The sequence below is a fragment of the Microtus pennsylvanicus genome, chromosome 14 (genome assembly GCF_037038515.1).
Source record: "Microtus pennsylvanicus isolate mMicPen1 chromosome 14, mMicPen1.hap1, whole genome shotgun sequence".
Lineage (NCBI taxonomy): Eukaryota > Metazoa > Chordata > Mammalia > Rodentia > Cricetidae > Microtus > Microtus pennsylvanicus.
In genome coordinates, this window is record NC_134592.1 from 23,314,359 (window position 1) to 23,334,226 (window position 19,868).

Genomic DNA, 19,868 nt, shown 5'->3' on the forward strand with positions numbered 1-19,868 from the left:
AGAAAACAATTCAAAAAAATAATGAAACAAAGATCTGGTTCTTTGAGAAGATCAATAAGATAGATAAATTTTTATCCAAACTAATAAAAAGGCAAAAAGAGACTATCCAAGTTAACACAATCATAAATGAAAAGGGGGAAATAGCAACAGACCTGTGGAAACCCAGAGAATCACTAGGCCATACTACAAAAACCTATACTCCACAAAACTGGAAAATGTAAAAAAAAATTGAATTTCTTGATAGGTACCACAGCTGTTGAGCTGGCGTAGACTGTGAGCTATGGCAGTGAGACCAGGAATTATCCCCATCCCTTGTTCTGATTTTTAGAACTCAGTCTCCCTGGAGGGATACCTTGCTCAGTCTATATATATATAGTAGAAAGGGCTGTGGTTCTGCCTAAAAGCAACATGCTAGACTTGTTTTGACTCCCCATGGGAAGCCTTATCTTCTCTGAAGAGTAGATAGGGGATGGTATGTGTTGAGGGAAGGGAGAATGTGAAGGGAGCAGGAGGAGGTGATGGAGTGGTAAACGGATTTGGCGTGCAAAATGAAAAAAAATATAGTTTTTCTAAATAAGTTAAAACAAAAAAACTGTGTCCTAACAATTGAGCATATGATACGAAATTTAGGTTCACAGCTTTAAATACCAGTCCTACTGTTAATTAGTAGCGTGGTTTTTTAAGAAGTATTTATTCAAGTTCTGTGCAATTTTCCTCTCTTGGAAAGTGGAACATTTTAGAGTTTTACGTAAAACAGTAAATTATCAGATCTCAAGGACCAGCCACAATAAAAATTCCTCCTGTTAGGTTAGGGCCATGGAAATTTAGAAAACTTATTAAAAATTAAAAATTACAATGATACAAATAAAAATTATAAAACAGAAACATATAGAATAGTACTGGAAGGGATTTCAATTGAATACTGAAATCACCCACATTTAATTTTAATTTGCCTAAAATACACTGACCATAAGAGGTAGGAGTAAGATTTAAAAATCTGCATTAAAATGACACAAAGAAAAGAACAGACCAGTTGAAGGTTATAGGCTATATCCATAGTTAAACTTCTGTTGCTAGGAAAAAAAAAATCATGCTAACACACTAAACCAAAACATTCCTTGGGCAAATCACTCCTTTCATGGAATCTGATGTTATCTTCTTTAGGGGAACTAGAACCTGAGTTGGATCCTTGGACTATTGTTTGAGGTAGAAATATATCTACTTCTCTACTACTGAACACAAGGTTGACTATTAGACACACCTGTTGACAATAACTTTGAGAGAGCAGAACTCTTTGTTCTAAAAGCAGGTGGGTTTTTTTTTGTTTTTTGTGTTTTTTTTTTTTTTGGTAGAAACACAATAACCTTGAAGAAATAGAGGTAACTTCCAACACTCTGATCTTTGATCAAGCTAGAAATAGGCTCACATTTTTGGGCCTCCACAATTTCTCCCTTTTTATTAATTTTAATAAAGCCTGTGCTTTTGCAACAGGAAAGATGATCACATCTGCCTTAGATGTACACTTATCCATTTCCCAGACTTATCTGTCTTTGGTACATGCATTCCAAGCCTACATGTCCATGTCTTAGGTGCCTGGTGGTAAAAGAATCAAACCCATCTTTGACTGCTCATCCCTGTAAGCAAAGGCTCATATTTTTGGGCTTCCACAATCAGAAGCATCAAGTTCTTGAGATAGCCAATTAGCTGATGCAACATATCCTATTATTTTACAAGATTCATATAGTTTAAAACTTTATTGTAAATTCTTATCTTATACTCATTGATTAACAAACCTCTCAAAGACCATCAGAGAAGTTTTTTGTTCTCTAGAAGGACAGCAACAGTAGCTCACAACTAGTCAAACTGCAGCTATCAGTCCCAAATGATACATTTATATCAAACATTCTCCCAAGACTCAGTGGTCATAATCAAGAAGAAAGACTTGTAAGAGCCAGAAACTGGGGAAGACCACAGCAATACAGTGTGTTATGCATATGCCATGGTATCTCTGCTTATAAAATTATGGAGTTGTGGTTGCCTATGCAAGACCTGCACAAAATCAAGCCAGTTAACATTCAGCTTATGACCGGGGGCCCTAAACCTCTTTCCCTTAATTGAATAGCTATGGATAATTGATGGCTTCTGGGAGAAGGATTTCCATTTCCTTTAAGGGTGATGTCTCAGATAAGACAACCAAGCTCCTGCATATATCCCATATTTATAAGTGAGTCTTTAGCTCAAATGAAACTTGGTATCCTAATAGAAAAGAAAATTATAAAGGGTTGGAAATTGGGAAGGATTATGGACCTGAAGGGTGAATTTAGGAGGAGTTAGAAGGTATAAGATTGTATGTGAATATGATGAAACAATATTGCATACATACATAAAGTTCTCCTATAATTAATAGACATATTGAATTAAAATTGAGACTAGTGATATGGGTCAAGGATTAAGAACACTCACTATGTATGAGAACCTAAGTTCATAACATCAACACTTTCATAAAAAGCAAGGCATATATGCTTGTGGCACTGCATGCCCAATTCTGTGGGACAGAGAGATCCAGATTAATAGAATTTCTCATATGGAAGTCAACTACCCACATAGCCATATCTCTGTAGACACACATATATATATATATATATATATATATATATATATATATATATATATATATATACAGATATACACAAACATGTACACATGTAGTAAAACCAAAAACAAATCTGCTAGTGATAGATATTTATACTTTTATCTTTTTGGATCACTCAGTGAACTAAAACAAACCATCAATTGCATTCAAAAGGCAGTTGTTGAGGGATATGCATTTGTTTTTTTCAGAAGATACCAATTCTTAAGTGCTGCTGAAGTGTGAACTTTTCATACTTGCTGCTTACTTCAATTTACAATTCATTATATGGCGGCAAATGGAAGTAATGTGAAGTTATAATTGGGAAAATTAGTTGAAATAGAAATATGTTATCTGTCCTGAAGGAACAAAAGAAAAGATGTTCCCCTGACAGCAACAGGCCACATCCATGTAATCTCCTCATTCCCCCACAATCACATCAATGTAAGTATTCCCATGTACTACGTAGTGGTAGTGTTTTATGTTAATTCAAACTTTCTTCATTTTTTGCTTTAAAACACTTGACTGCAAATTTTGTACAAAGAGAAAATTGTCTAATACATCACGAGGATCTCATCAATCTAGACAAAAGCGTAAAGTGAAGAAATAACCTTGGCTATTATTCAGGAACAATTAATTTGCTTTGCTATGGTTTTTAATAAGCATATTCTTCTTTCTGCTATTAAAGCAAAATGACTTGAGTTAGAGATTGACGACATTGGCCACACAATGAGAATCAAAGTTATATAAAAAAACCAAAATATTAAATTACTATGTTACCCAAACTATAATGGCAAATGTTTTTGCTATATTAAACTGTTTTATTGCTTCCAGCCATGCATTAATGATAAAGTTGCCTAAGTAAAATAAATGAACACATCAATTGCTCAGGTATATTGGTTTATTTTGTTGAACTTGTTTTATACTGTAGATATATTTCCATAAAACTGAGAATCAAAGGGGTGACTGAATATATTATACATGTTTTCCAATTAGGTGTTCAAAGTATTGCATTCACCTAGGACAATGCTCACTTCCATATTCACACTCTCTCACACACACATACACACAAAAACACGCTTCATTTGTTATGAAATATAGGGGAATTATACATTAATTTTATTTTGGCTCAGAAAATAAAGGACAAGTAGAACTGTGATTATTTTATTTCTAGGTCTTCTAATAATACACAACTCTTCATAAAAATGTAAAATACAGCTTGTTAATAGAAATCAGGGTAGGAGAGAGAGAGATAGTGATACATATGGAAGTGTTAGTGATCACCATATATGCTGTATGAGTTAAAATAAAGCTATGAGTATAGCAGAATATTATTAGGAGATATTTTATTTATATATTTTTTGTGTGTTTAGACCAGTACTGCTTGGTTTCACTCTAGCTCTCAGGGCTATGTAGTAGCTTAATCTTGCTCACACTAGCACTGTTGGGTATGGGTTCCTCTTGTGGTATTTCTGAAAGTATCACCAACCACAGCAAAGAAGCCAGGAAGTGCTAAGAAAGAAAACTCACTGAAGCTTGCCTTGGTTAGCCAGACTAGCTCAAGACTTCTAGAATTTCTGATGTCACGATTTACTCCTCTAATGTATTTAAACACAGTAAAATGTTGATAAAAGGTTTTCATATAACTATAATCACAATTAAGCTTTAGGCATAATACTTCCTAGCAAAGCTATAAAACATCTGTCATCTTCCCAATAATCATGAGTTATATTGTCTGATAAGCATAAGTCAAGACTAGGACCTAGAGGATGGATCTGTGATAAGAATAAAGATAGATTCTATTGAAGGATTCAAAGTACATGCAGCCTATTTCATAGTGATGATTTATTTGTATACACCGAGAGACAAAATCCAAAATTAGAGCCTAAATAATTCTTAGGATTTGGGTGAAGTTCAGGTAGTGGTTTGCTCTGAATAGAATAGCAAAGATCAATGGTTGTTCAAACTTTTTCGTTTGGCATTTATTTGGCCTTCAGAGTCTTTTCCATACCCAAGACACTAGAAACTTGGGGCAAAGGCTCCAAATAGGCACCAACTCAATGTCTCCAGGTTCAATTAGTTGTTTTGCTGCTGTCTTTGCAAAGGCGGTCTGATGAGAGTTACAGAAAGCTACCCATTGTCTTGGGAACATTGTCGTGCTTATATGTGGATGAGATTCCCTTGGCCAAGAACTCAACTTAATGGAGCTCAGCCCCAGTCATGGAAGCATTGGTTTTTGACAAGAGATGACCAGTTGGGACTCTGTCTCACCTATTATTAGGAGACATCCTTAGGATCACCTTCATACACTTTAGGACTGTTCCACTCTACTGAGTTTCCATATATTCCTCAAATGCCCCTCAATTATCAGCTGTCTCTCCTTGTATTCTCTCCCTCGACTCTTTCTCCACTATCCCTCTGCACCAGATCCTCTCATTCCAGTCCCTCCCATGCCCCTTTTATTTAAAAAAAATCAAATTTCCCTTTTCTTCCAGGGAAATCAATATGCCCCCTCCATACACAGTCCCTATTTCTATACCTGAACTCTCAGTGTCTATGACTGCAGGCTAGTTATCCTTTATTTAATGCCTAATTTCCACATATAAGTGAATACATAACCATATGTATCTTTCTCGGTTATCTCACTCAGGATGATTTTTTTTTCTAGCTCTGTTTGTCTGCAAGTTTCATGATGCCAATTTTTAACATCTGATTAATACTCCATTGTGAAAATGTACCACATGTGTTTTATCTATTCTGTTGAGAAATCTCTAGGTTGTTTCCGGTTAATGGCTATTATGAAAAAAACATCTAAAATGAATGTAGTTAAGTAAGTGTCTTTGAGTTACAATATAGCATTCTTTAGATATTATCCCAAGAGTGCTTTAGCTGGGTCATGAGGTAGTTGATTCCTAACCTTCTGAGAAACTGCAATATTGACTTCCATAGAGACTATATAAGTTGCAATTGAAAATTGTTCTCCTTGCTCTACATCCTCTCTAGCCTGAGCTGTAGCCTGTGTTTCTGATCTTAGCCATTCTAACAGGTTAAATTAGAATCTCACAGTAGTTTTGATTTGCATTTCCATGATGGCTAATGGTATTGAACCTTTCTTTTTTTCCCTCTCTCTTTTTGTTTTCCCTCCCCCCCTTCAGTCTTAAGAGAGGACAGGGTACCCTGCCCTGTGGGAAGTCCAAGCCCCCCCCTCCATCCAGGCCTAGGAAGGTGTGCATCCAAATAGACTAGGGTCCCAAAGAGCCAGTATATGCAGTAGACACAAGTCCGTGTGCCATTATCAATGGCTTCTCAGTCAGCCCACATTGTCAACTACATTCAGAGAGTCCGGTTTGATCACATGTTCATTCAGACCCAGTCCAGCTGGCTTTGGTGAGCTCCCATTAGATCAGGCACACTATCTCAGTGGGTGGACCAATCATACTACAAAAGGATTTGTTCAACTATGTTCATAGCAGCATTATTTGTAATAACCAGAACCTGGAAACAACCTAGATGCCTCTCAATGGAAGAATGGATAAAGAAAGTGTGGAGCATATACACATTAGAGTACTACTCACCTGTAAAAAACAATGACATCTTGATTTTGGCATGCAAATGGATGGAAAGAAAACACTATCCTGAGTGAGATAACCCAGACCCAAAAAGATGAATATGGTATATATTCAACTCATTGGTGGATTCTAGCCATAAACATATGACATTGAGCCTATAATTCACAAGCCTAGAGAAGCCAAATAACAAGATGAACCCCCTCTCCCCAAAAAAACATATATAGATCCGCCTGGAAATTGGAAGCAGACAAGATTACTGGACAAAAGTTGGGAGAATGGGGGTGGAGATGGAGGTGTGTTGGGGGAAGGGAAGAGGGGGAGAGAGACTGGAGAGGGGAAGAATTGAACCTTTTTTAAAATTGTGTCTCAGGCACTTGAGCTTCCACTATTGAGAATTTTCTATTTAGCTCTGTATACCATTTTTAAATTTAATTGTTGTTTGGTATCTAGTTTGTTAATTTCTTTATACATTTTGTACATTAGTCCTTCATCAGATGTGGAGTTGGTAGAAAACTTTTATCATTCTGAAGTTTGGTACTTTGTCTGACTAATAGTGTACTTTGCCTTATAGAGTCTTTTTAGTTTCATGTAGTTCCATTTATTAATATTTAAACTTAGTGCATGAACGAACAATATTCTGTTCAGAAACTCTACTCCTTGACCAATTTGTTCAAGGTTTTTCCCCCATTTTATTTTTATTCAGGTTCAGTGTACGTGGTTCTATGCTGAGGTCTTTGATGCATTTGGAATTGAGTTTTATGTGTGCGGATAAGTATGGATCTATTTATATCTTCTACATGTAGGCAGCTAGTTTGATACTCACCACTTGTTAAAGATGCTTTCTTTTTGACTCTATTGTGTCTTTCTGACTTTATAAAAACTCAGCTGTCTATATTATATGGATTTATATCTGGGTCTTCAATTTGATTTCATTGATCAATGTATCTGTTTTTATACCAATACCATGCAAAGGAATTTATTACTATAGCTATGTAGTACAACTTGAAGTCAGTCAGGGGTGCTGAGATCTCTAGCAATTTTTTATTGTTTAGGATTTCTTTGACTATCCTGTGCTTTTCTTGCTTGTTTTGCAGATGACTTTAAGAACTGCCTTCTTAAGATATTTAAAAAATTATGTTGCCTTGACTCTATAGATCGCTTTTGGTAGAGTGCCCCCTTTTATCCTGTTTATGTTACTGACCCATTACCATGGGAGATCCCCCAATCTTCTGATACCTTTTCAATCTCATTCTTCAAATATTTGAAGCTTAACTGTACAAGTCTTTTATTTACTTTGGTTAGAATTATCCCAAGATATTTTATAAAGTTGAGACCATTGTGAAAGGTCTCAAATTTTGTTGTTTCCCAGATTTTTTTTCTCACTTCATTTATTTTTTTGTGTTAAGTTTGTACCCAGCTACTTTGTTGAGAGGTATTTTTCAGCTGCAATATTTCCCTGAAGGAATTTGTATGGTTACTTATATATACGATCATACCATCTCTAAATAAAGATACTTTGACTTCTGTTCCAATTTGTATACCAAATTGTACCTACTTCAGTTGTGTTATTGCTCTAGATCAAATTTCCTGTACTATATTAGCTATGTATGGAGAGAATGTACAGCCTTGTCTTGTTCCTGATTTCAGCTGGATTGCCTTGAGCTTATCTTCATTTAACTCGAGGTTGGCTAGAGGATTGCTATAAATTAGTTTCATTATATTGATATATTTCCCTTGTATCCAAAAATCTCTCCAGGACTTATATAATGAACAGGTGTTGAATTTTGTTAAAAATCTTTTCTACATTTCATGAAATAAATGGCCATGTGGCTTTTTCATCTTTTAAATATTGTATATTACATTTATGAATTTTCATGTATTGAAGTAAATATTTTCTTTTACAGCCTCATAGTAAATTTGTATAAGATAATGACAAATACATGATTAATATAGAAAATATAAGTGAAAAGCATAAAATTGGCAAGTCTTAAATATCATTAAAATTAAAATATTATATCATGGTGGAAGTTAAGTATATTTTAGAAAATATAAAATAAGAATTATTCTAGATAAACTCAGATTACTAATTCAATTCTATTTACACTTTTGCCCAATATAAAATCTCAATCAACACAGATATCCTATCTACCTATCTCTACCCAAAGATTCAAGGAAGATCAAGGAGGAAGGCTTTAAAATGATTTGTATGAAGGAGGGTAGGATAAATGCTATGAATGATGACCCATGGGCATGGCATAACAGTTGCATACAAAAAAAAATAGTATCTGTAATTTTCTTCACAAGATCCAGCAATTTAAATTCCCAGAATGAAGTTGGCTCCAGAGGTCTCATTCTGAGCTGATAAGCCACTGGGAATTGCTGACTGCTAAGAGAAAGACATTCATTTTTCCTGGTTGATTTTTCTAGTTCTAAGTTATCTGTGTCCCAGTGGTTGGCCCCATGACTGTTCACACATAGACAATACGAACTAGATTCAGTGGGTTATTTTGGAAACACAATACAGCTACAAATGACATCAGACTTCCCATACATGGACTCATAGCAGTTATGACTGCTGGTAGGAGAACAGGAAAAGATCAAGTTAACTTATCAAGCTATCCCAGCAATAATAATGGTGGTCTTCATAAAGATCTACCCTAGTTGAGATGCTATTGATAACTGATTGTTATTTGCAAAGGAGGAGTCATTTATTCTTTAGCAACGCAGGTATAATGCTGATCCTGAGATGCTACCCATAATCCAAAAGATATTTCTACATCCACCCTATCTACATACATATAAAATTATTGAGTTTAAATAGAAAAGAGAATATGAACTTGAAAGATTGAAATAGCAGAGAAGATAGGGAAGGTAATGGAGAAGAACAAAAGTGGGTTAGATTTTATGTAAATGTATTGAGTGCACATAGTATACTCTCAAACAATGAGACAAATACTACTAGAAAAAAGAGAGATGAAGAAGGAAGAGGAGTAGAAGATGAAATCTATGATAGGCTATTAGAAGAGAATATATTATAGGGTGATGAAAAGAAGTTAAAGAGGAGAGCTGGAGGTACATATGATCAAAGTATGATCCATATATGAAAGTTTCAAGGAGTAAGTATTATCATTTTAAAGGATACTGATGGAATTATTTAGCCATACTGGGGATTTATCTAACAACAGTACTTAGAATTTTGGGGTTTTATAACAAACAGGCTCATGATCAAAATTAATAATTTATTTCCCTCAATGAATGCTTTGGGCTATACTCCCTAGATGAGTCATTGTTTTTTCATTGTTTCTTTTTTTTTAAGTGTGAGATTCATATATTTTTTAATTAATAACATTAGACTTAAGTTTGAGGTATTGTTTACTTATGCATCAGTAAATTGTGAAGACAAGGTGGACAATGTTCAGTGAAGAGGAGAACCTCCTTGAGGAGAGTGGTGATGTCCCTACATATTCAGATTCAGACTCCCATTGACATTCTTGTGTAGTCCTTTGATGAAAAGTGAAACCTGGCCTCATGAAAGGAATGGAGAAGTCCCTAGGAGTCAGGAAATTATTGAAATTTAAATGACTCAGGTAGTCCACAGCATTCCAGAGGTCACAACATCCTTCATCTCAGTTTAAAAGTATATTCAACATTATAGGGAGAACCGGTGGTGCATCTTTAATTATCTGTGCTGGGGAGGCTGTTTCAGTCATTCAGTTTTCTTTGAGTAACCTATATTCCACAAGTGACTCCTCACCTGAGCTGCCGTTTGTAATTTCCACAAATTCATTGGTTCATTAAGTAGGGCTTTGCTATAAATGTCTATTTGGTTCGTGGCCGGTGTTTTTTAGGCTAAATATACATTTGTTCATATCTCTCAGGAAATGTCACAGATTAAGGAGTGCTGGCCAAAGGGAGGAAATAGACTAGGCTCTTGTAAGAAGTTAGAGCAGTGTTCCGAGTTGTCCCCAAGGATGCATTTGCCATTGCTGTGTCTATTCAGTATAAGTAGTTTTGAAGGTGTTAGGAATCATTACTCCCTCTGGTTACAGGCTAATGTATCAAAATGAAACAAGAGTATCATCATGTACAATTATAATAAAAATTCCTCCTATCAGTCCACATATGTAAATATGGTTGTGGTTGGTTAACCATCAAGCATAAAGATTACTACTGCCTACGTACAAAGTTTCCAAGAAATTTTGTGGTAATGGTCACAGTAAGTTAATACAGATAAATAGTGCAGAAAACTAGATATAAAATTTGTTACTAGATTTTGCGAGCATGGGAGTAGGGTGGGAGGAAGGGGAGAGGGGGAGAGTGAAGGGAAAAGGGGAGGATTGGGGATACCTTGGGGGAGTGGAATGGTTGAGATGGAGAAAGGGCAGATATGGGAGTAGGGAAGTAGATATCTTAATTAAGAGATCCATTTTAAGGTTGGCAAGAGACTTGGCTCTAGAGGAGTTCCCAGGTGTCCAAGGGGATGACCCCAGCTAGGTCCTTGGGCAGTAAAGGAGAAGTTGCCTGAACTGGCCTTGCCTCATAGTCACACGGATGAATATCTTGAATATCACCATAGAACCTTCATTCAGCAATGGATTGAGATAGAGACAGAGACCCACATCGGAGCACTGGACTGAGCTCCCAAGGTCCAGTTGAAGAGCAGAAGGAGGGAGACGATGAGCAAGGAGGTCAGGACCACGAGGGGTGCGTCCACCCACTGAGACAGTGTGCCTGACCTAGTAGGAGCTCACCAAAGCCAGCTGGACTGGTACTGAATGAGCATGTGATCAAACTGAACTCTCTGAATTTGGCTGACAGTGGGGGCTGACTGAAAAGCCAATGATAATGGCATTGGGATTTGTCTCTACTTCATGTGCTGGCTTTTTGGGATCATAGTCTGTTTGGATGCACACCTTCATAGGACTGAATGGAGAGGGGGAGGTCTTGGACTTCCCACAGGGCAGGGTACCCTGCCCTCTCTTAGGAATGAAGGGGGAGCAGGGAGGGTGAGTGGGAGAGTGGGAAGAGGGGATGAGGTGGAAATTTTAAATGGTATTATTTATAAAGTATTATTTATTTATAAAGTTTGGCTGACAAACAAACAAAAACCCAGCAAATAGTTTCCTGATTCTTCCTCAAAAAAAAAAAAGGAGTCAGTTTTATGACTCTGTTTAATTTGCTATCTGTGAATGACCTTTAAATTTATATCCTTTGCTCTTCACATTACCGTTCTGCCCTCTCCTCCCTCCCTTTTTCCTCACTAACAATTCACAAGAACATAGCTATTATTTTACAAATTACCTACAGTGACCTATACCCTTAGTTTGATTACAATTTGATGTCTTGGACATTTTTGTAGGAGAATTAAATATTAAAAATCAAGTCACACACCTTCATGATTATGTACTGTGAATAATGAAGTAGTCTAAACATGTTTACACAAAGGTTTAATGAGACAAATTTCTTGACTCATTTTTAATTGTTTTCAGATATTATCAACATCAGTATAGTAATATAACTAAAAAGTCCCCTGGTGTTGGTGAGAGGTGGAATTGCTGGGTGAACTTTTTGTAAAATGCTATCTTCCTGTGGGAAAAGTCCCATCATCGAGAATAGTTTATTTATAAAGATGAAAGTAATATTTTTTAAACAAATATAAACAATCATGAAAACATATTGCCCTTCCCTTAAAAATTACCTTCCATTAGGTAGAGATCCATTACAGGAATATTCACCTCTTTAGTTGGAAAATTAGTGAGAAGGAAAGAAGGATTTCCCATAAAAATGGTTTTTTTAGTGACTAAATATAAAAATCACATTTCAGGAAAAGTATGCAGTATTTTAATTAAACCACAGTTGGTTAATAAATATTCTCTTGAGCATTGATTCTCAACCTTTGTGGAGTGGCGTAAATATAATTTCTCACAACTGGCTTACTTTTGTCATTCCCTACAGACATGTACCTACTATACGGTATTGCTAAAGGTTCTTTATTTAATTGGAAATTGTAGAGCATTCTCTACATTTCTAAAGTTTGAATCATTTTTCACTTAGTACAGCAAGAACTATTATCTAATTGTCTCCCGGAGTCCTAATAAAACAAAATTTTTGTTCTAAAATATAATCATTAAGTACTCTACTTTGAAGAAAACACTAGGCTCAGGGAATCCTGCTGAAGAAACGGAGGAAAGATTACAAGAGCTCGAGGTTCTCAAGTCCATCACAAGGAAAGCCACAGTCACAACTAACGTGGGCTTATAGAGATTCACAGAGTCTGAACCAACAGCCAGTGAGTCTGCATGTGACTTACATAGGCCCTCTGAATATCTGTGACAGTTGTATAGCTTGGTCTACTTGTGAGACTCATAACAGTGGGAGGAGAGACTTTACCTAATACTTGGACTGACTTTTGGAACCATATTACTCATACTGGGTTTCCTTTCCCAGCCTAGGTACAAGCAGAGGTGCTTAGTCCTATTGCAACTTGATGTCATGTTTTGTCAATATCCATGGGAGTACTTCCCCTTTCTAAAAAGGAAGGGAGGAGAAGTGGATGGGGAGAGCACAGAGGAATTGTGGGGTTAAGAATGAGAGGACAGGAGGGAAGAAAAACTGGCCAATATGTAAAATAAATAAAGAAATGCAATTAATTTAAGAAAAGAAAATGGATAATGTTTCTATATCATGAGACACCTTTAAGATTTGGTCAATAAAGCCTATCATTGAATAATTTCAGAGCATGTTATAAATATTTTAATATAAATATTCTTTTAATTATTCCATATGAATATGCTGAAATTGGGAAATTTATCTATCAAATAAGAAAATATTCATTTGTGTCCCATATTTATTATTGAAAATTATGTGATTAATAATGTTTCACTGTTAAATTTTGTACACAAAGAAGACAGTGGCCAAATTATCAGTGGTAAGAGTGCATTAATTATTAGGAAAAAGCTTGCTGTTTATCAGTTTCATAGATTTCTAGTTATGTTAATAATAATACCCATTAATATTGAAATCATTAGATTTTTACCTCTGCATGGTAGTTAGATAATGCATTCAATTGCTTTGTCAGCAAAGTTCATTTAAAATAACATTTTATATTTTTCTAATGTCATCATAAGGCAATAGATAATGAAGTCTAAATTTTAGGATACATCATAAGAATCATATTTGGATAGGGCAAGTTTTGGCAATGAGAATAGCCTGGTTAGATTTACACTGAGATTTTATTTGCTGCCTGTTATATATATTACTGAAATGAAAAAGTTGCATAAGGCATCACAGAATAAAGATCAGCTCATGAGCTGGTCAATGGACTGTATTGTCTTTAATGTCATTTAGTTTCCTCCGATCCTCTACTATCTGTACCTAAGACTTCCTCTCCCATACTGGAATAACCTAGAAATTACCTTTCCTAGAGTCTTTTATACTTTATTTTAATTAGAGTCATGCAATGTATGGATCTGCAAAGGGAAAAATATGAGTGTTTTGTGGCATCTGGAGGCATCTGCAAATGAGGATGACAGGAGGAATTTCAGGGTGCCTTCTTGAAGCATGTTTGAAAATGGCATCATGTGAGACATGATGAAATGATCAGCTGGCTTGATATGGGACTCCAGAGCTTCCTGTGGACTATGGGTAATAACACTTCTCTGCTAATGATGGTGATCAAGAAATAGGTGAGAACTTTCCTATAAATTTGACTAAAATTCTTAAAGCTATTGTATCAACAGTGACATGCTTTTTTTTTTCTGTGTGATATTAGATGTGCAAGGGTCATTAAATGGAGGATCAATTTTCACCAGGCCTTAAGAAGTTCTCATTTCTTTAGAATTTTGCTTAGCACTTATATAAGAAATAAATAATATGTTTATCGTAAATATATTTCTAAAGTTCTGCATCTTTGACTTTCAAGAAACTTTAAGCATTTTGATAGTCTTTTTTCATACATAGATGGAAGCTTGTACCTGTGCTTTTGCCATCCATACCAAGACATTTATAATGTGTTGTAACATTTCAAATGAATAATAAGAAATTATTTATTTACTTTAAAATTCACTTTCCAAGATATTCTTATTATTTTTAGTGTCGTATTAGTAGATAACCCAAATTCTTTTTATTACATTTTGTGTTTACATTGTACTGAAAGTCAATCAAGGTCTTGACCATTATTTTTAGATTCTGCAGTATTCACTAAGCCATTGAACCAAAGTGAGTAACTAAAAAAAAAAAAAAGACTCTACATGAGTTTATCATTCAATCCTTAAATTTCGGCACTTCTTTAAATATAAGTGTGCATTTCCTATCTACTCTTGTCACCTAGGAAGATACTTTATCCAAGTACACTGCTCTGGTTTCCAAACAGGGGATTTGAAGTGTTATCATTCAAAGATAAGTTCTTGCAGCATCCTCCCTGTGATTTGGTTCCTAATTCCAAGATCTACATTAATAAATGTGCTCTGACTAATAAGCTTGATCTGGAATGATAATGCAACAGACTATTTGGCAAGAGTACAATTCCTCACAGCCACAGGCAAGATGTTGCTAAATATGCAATTATATAACTGTTTGTCTTTGACATAGGCTTAACAATATGTCCTCAAAGCATAATAGATCAAAATAGATTTTTTTCTTTTTGTGCAATTATTTTAGGAGAATATATAAAAGAACTATACATAATGAAAATTAATATATAACATGCATGCTACCTGTGAGGACTAATCTTGTTTGTGAAATTAACACAGAAGAGAAGAGTAAACCTGAGTTAAGAAATTTCTTAACATTAAATTTGCTTAAAGGCATACAGTTTAGAATATTGTTGATTGCTAATTATTGTATCAGAACCAAGCCCAGTCTGGACAGTAATATCCTGGGCTGCATAAGAAATGTAGCTGAACATGAGCCTGGAAGCCAACCAACGAGGAGGGTTGTATAAGAAGTTTGTGTTTCAAGACCATGCATGAGCTTCTGAGAATGCTTCTTTCCATGTCAAGTTATCTTCTGAAAATTAAAACTGACCTTTTACTCCCTGAATTTCTTTTGATGAATGGTGTATCACATAAAAAGTAAAGAAAGCTGGAATATGAGGTAAACCATGCTTTAAAAGAGAAATATACCTGCTGATCCACTGGGTTTATTTTCATTTCTCTTGATGAAGGGAGGTCTCTTTAAGATGATAGGCAAATTTGCTTCATGCAAACAAACTTGCAGGGGAATAAACAGCTACACTTATTTTATTTTATTTTATTTTTGCAATAAGAATTGAATTGGCAAGTTAATTTTCACCAGTTGGGAAATGTAAAGATTAGAAAATATTAAAACTGTATTTGGCAATCTCACAGAATCCATAATTAATATCATGTTTGACACACCTGACTAGGCTAGCCTTAGAGAGTTAAATTATTCTTACATATATCCTCTTACTATCTTAAATTAATATATTTACTTAATTAGATTGAGAGATCATCTGTGATATGCAATTATTTGAACTTCATTTAATTTCTAAGAGTCTATTCAACTTATGCTTCAAATACTTGTAAAAGACATTTACCAGGCATTTTATGCCATAGACATCCCTCTCCTATTCAAATGATTTAGCTAGATCCTTGGAATGTTAGTTTACCTGGGCTTCTTGCTCCCACTTTGGGTGTCACATATGAGATAAATTAGTTGATTGTTTCCTAAATAAAGTGGCAAATTTTGTGTTTTGTGAAAATGTATTATCAGATGACTTCTCTGGTACTGTGAGATTTCTTCAGTTATCTGAAGAATTATCAAGAAGTCTCACATTATGAAGTGTTACACTAGGCATCTACCTAAAGAAATTCTTGATTCAAAAAGGGTTATATGGAAGGGAAGAAAGGGAGAAAATCATGAAATTAAAACTCAATGAAATCCTCACAAACTGAATCTAAGAATATATCAAAACTATCATTTACTGTGATCAAGTAGGCTTTATACGAAAGATGTAGGAATGGGTCAGATACAAAAATCTGTCAATATGATACACCGTATTAAAAAAAAAACTAAAGGAAGAAAAAAATTACATTATTATCTCTTTAGATGCTGAAAAAGCCTTTGACAAAAATTCAACATCCTACTGGGCCATGGTGGTGCATGCCTTTAATATCTGCACTCTCAGGAGGAAGAGGCAAGCAGACCTATGTGTGTTTGAAGCCAATCTGGTCACCTGGACAGTTAGAGCTGTTACACAGAGAACCCCTATCTTAAAAAACAAAAACATCTAACACCCCTTCATGATAAAAGTCTTCGAGATATCAGGGATACAAAGGACATGCCTGAAAATAATATAGGCTTGTGAAGTAAGTCTATAGCCTCCCTCAAACTAAATGGAGAGAAAAATCAAAGAAATTCCACTAAAATAAAGAACAAAACAGGCTATTCACTCACTCCCTATCCATCCAATACAGTACTTGACGTCCTAGCTAAAACAATAACAATAAGGTTATTAAGTGGATACAAATTGGAAAAGAAGAAGTCAAAGTATCACTATTCATAGATAAGATATTACACATAATTGGCCCCAATATTCTATCAGGTCCTATAGCTGATAAAAATGTTCAGTGAAGTATGTGAATCCAATATTAACTAAAAAAAATAGTAGTCCTCATATATAATACAGACCAAGAAACAAATCAGGGAAACAATGTACTTCACAAGAGTCAAAATAATATAAAATATCTTGGGGATACTCTAACCAAGCAACTGAAAGACATGTATGACAATACCTTCAAATCTTTTAAGAAAGAAATTGAAGCCGGGCGGTGGTGGTGCACGCCTTTAATCCCAGTACTCGGGAGGCAGAGGCAGGCAGATCTCTGTGAGTTTGAGGCCAGCCTGGTCTATAAGAGCTAGTTCCAGGACAGGAACCAAAAGCTATGGAGAAACCCTGTCTTGAAAAATTAAAAAAAAAGAAAAAGAAAAAAGAAAAAGAAAGAAATTGAAGAATGTATCAGAATTTGGAAAGATTTCTCATGCCCATGAATTGATAGGATTGACATCATTCCAAAAACAATCTACAGAGTGAATACAATCTTCAAGACTTCCACCCAGTAGTTTACAGACCTTGAAAGAACAATACTCAATTTCATATGGAAAAAAAACAAAAAACCCAGGAGAGTTAAAACAATCCTAGACAATAAAAGAACTTCTGGAAGTAATATCATACCTGATTTGAACATGTACTACAGAGCTACAGTAATAAATCCATGTCATTCATGTAAAAACCAATAAGTTAATCAACTGAATCAAATTAAAGACCCTGATTTAAGTCCATGCATCTATGGGCACTTGATTTTTTATAAAGAAATCAGAAACATTTAATGAAAAAAGAGAGCATCTTAAACAAATGCTGGTGGTATAAATGGATGCCAGGATGTACAAGAATGCAAATATATCAACCTGCACAAAACTCAAGTCCAAGTGCATCAAGACCTCAACATAAAGTCAGAAACACAGAACTTGATAGACAAAAAGTAGGGATTAGTCTCAAACATTATGACACAGGCCACAACTTTCAAAACAGAGCACCACTAGTGCAGGCACTAAGGTCAACAATTAATAAACGTGACTTCATAAAACTGAAAGGAAGTCAAAGAACAGCATCTACAGGACAAAATTGCAGTCTACAGAATGGTAAAAATCAAACCGGACTCTCTAAATGTGGCTGATGTGGAGGGCTGACTGAGAAGCCAAGGACAAGGGCACTGGGTTTTGATTCTACTCCATGAACTGGTTTTGTGGGAGCCTAGTCTGTTTGGATCCTCAACTTCCTAGACATGGATGGAGGGGGGAGGACCTTGGACTTCCCACAGGGCAGGGAACCCTGACTGCTCTTTGGACTGGAGAGGGAAGGGGAAGGGAGATGGGGGGAGGGGGAGGGAAATGGGAGGAGGAGAGGAGGTGAAAATTTGTAATAATAATAGTAATAATAATAATAATAATAATAATAATAATAATAATAATAAGAAGAAGAAGAAGAAGAAGAAGAAGAAGAAGAAGAAGAAGAAGAAGAAGAAAAAGCAAAAAATTTAAAAGTCCCCCATTTGGCAAATTCCTAGATAGCAACAAAGTGAATAATATCATTTTGAAAATGGGGTATGGGTCTAGACAAGAGAATTCTCTACAGATGAATCAGAAATGGCCAAGAAGCACTTAAGAAAATGTTCAACATCCTTAGTCATCAGAGAAATGCAAATCGAAATGACCTTGAGATTACATTTACAATGTAATCCAAATGCCTAAAATAAAAAACACAAGTGACAGATCATGTTGAAAAGGATGTCGAGCAAAGGGAACCCTCCTCCACTGCAGTGAAAGGGCAAACTAGTGCAGTCACTTTGGAAATCAATATGGAGATTTCTCAGAAAACTAGGAATCAATCTCCCTTAAGATACAGCTCTTGGGAATATACCCAAAGGATGCTCCATCCTAACCCAAGGATACTTGCTCAACTATATTCATAGGAACTTTATTATTAATAAGTATGAAGAAACTGGAAACAACCTAGATGTTTCTAAAGCAAAGAATGAGTAAAAAAAAAAAAAATACTCTTCACTCTCTCCTCCAGCCCGGCAAGATGCCCAAGGGAAAGAAGGCCAAGGGGAAGAAGGTGGCCCCGGCCCCCGCCGTCGTGAAGAAGCAGGAGGCGAAGAAGGTGGTGAATCCTTTGTTTGAGAAGAGGCCTAAGAACTTCGGCATTGGGCAGGACATCCAGCCCAAGAGAGATCTCACGCGCTTCGTCAAATGGCCCCGCTACATTAGGCTGCAGCGGCAGAGGGCCATCCTCTATAAGCGGCTCAAAGTTCCTCCAGCCATTAACCAGTTCACCCAGGCCCTGGACCGGCAAACAGCTACCCAGTTGCTTAAACTTGCCCACAAGTACAGGCCAGAGACCAAGCAGGAAAAGAAGCAGAGGCTGCTGGCCCGTGCTGAGAAGAAAGCTGCCGGCAAAGGGGATGTCCCGACTAAGAGACCACCTGTCCTTCGAGCGGGTGTCAATACAGTCACCACTTTGGTAGAGAACAAGAAGGCTCAGCTGGTGGTGATTGCCCACGACGTAGACCCCATTGAGCTGGTGGTCTTCCTGCCTGCTCTCTGTCGCAAGATGGGGGTCCCCTACTGCATCATCAAGGGAAAGGCCAGGCTGGGGCGGCTGGTCCATAGGAAGACGTGCACCACTGTTGCCTTCACACAGGTTAACTCGGAAGACAAGGGTGCTCTGGCCAAGCTGGTGGAAGCTATTAGGACCAATTACAACGACAGATATGATGAGATCCGCCGCCACTGGGGAGGCAACGTCCTGGGTCCTAAATCTGTGGCTCGAATTGCCAAGCTGGAAAAGGCAAAGGCCAAAGAACTCGCCACTAAACTGGGTTAAATGTACTTCTGAGTTTTCTGTACATAAATATAATTATAAAACTTCCAAAAAAAAAATACTCTTCAACTGCTAAAAAAACTAATAATATAAAATTTACATGCAAATGAATGCAACTTGCAAAAAAATCATTCTGTGATGTAATCCAGTTCCAGAAATAAAAATATATTTTTAATACTCACTTATAAGCAGACATTATCTATAAGACCAACGATAATCATGTTACAATCTACAGACCCAGAGAAGCTAAGTACCAGTGAGGCCTCAT

At 36.1% G+C, this 19,868-nt stretch overlaps 1 protein-coding gene across 1 annotated transcript; it reads left to right on the forward strand.

The window, feature by feature from the left end:
• The first annotated feature begins 18,780 nt into the window (after positions 1-18,780).
• On the forward strand, positions 18,781-19,628 carry LOC142835031 (large ribosomal subunit protein eL8). Its single transcript, XM_075948129.1, has one exon. It carries the CDS (start codon positions 18,803-18,805, stop codon positions 19,601-19,603), a length of 801 nt encoding a protein of 266 aa, XP_075804244.1. The 5' UTR covers positions 18,781-18,802; the 3' UTR covers positions 19,604-19,628.
• The last annotated feature ends 240 nt before the right edge of the window (positions 19,629-19,868 follow it).

What these genes read in the sequence shown, in the direction of transcription:
- LOC142835031 (XM_075948129.1), top strand. Translation starts at nt 18,803, where the DNA reads ATGCCCAAGGGAAAGAAGGCCAAGGGGAAGAAGGTGGCCCCGGCCCCC.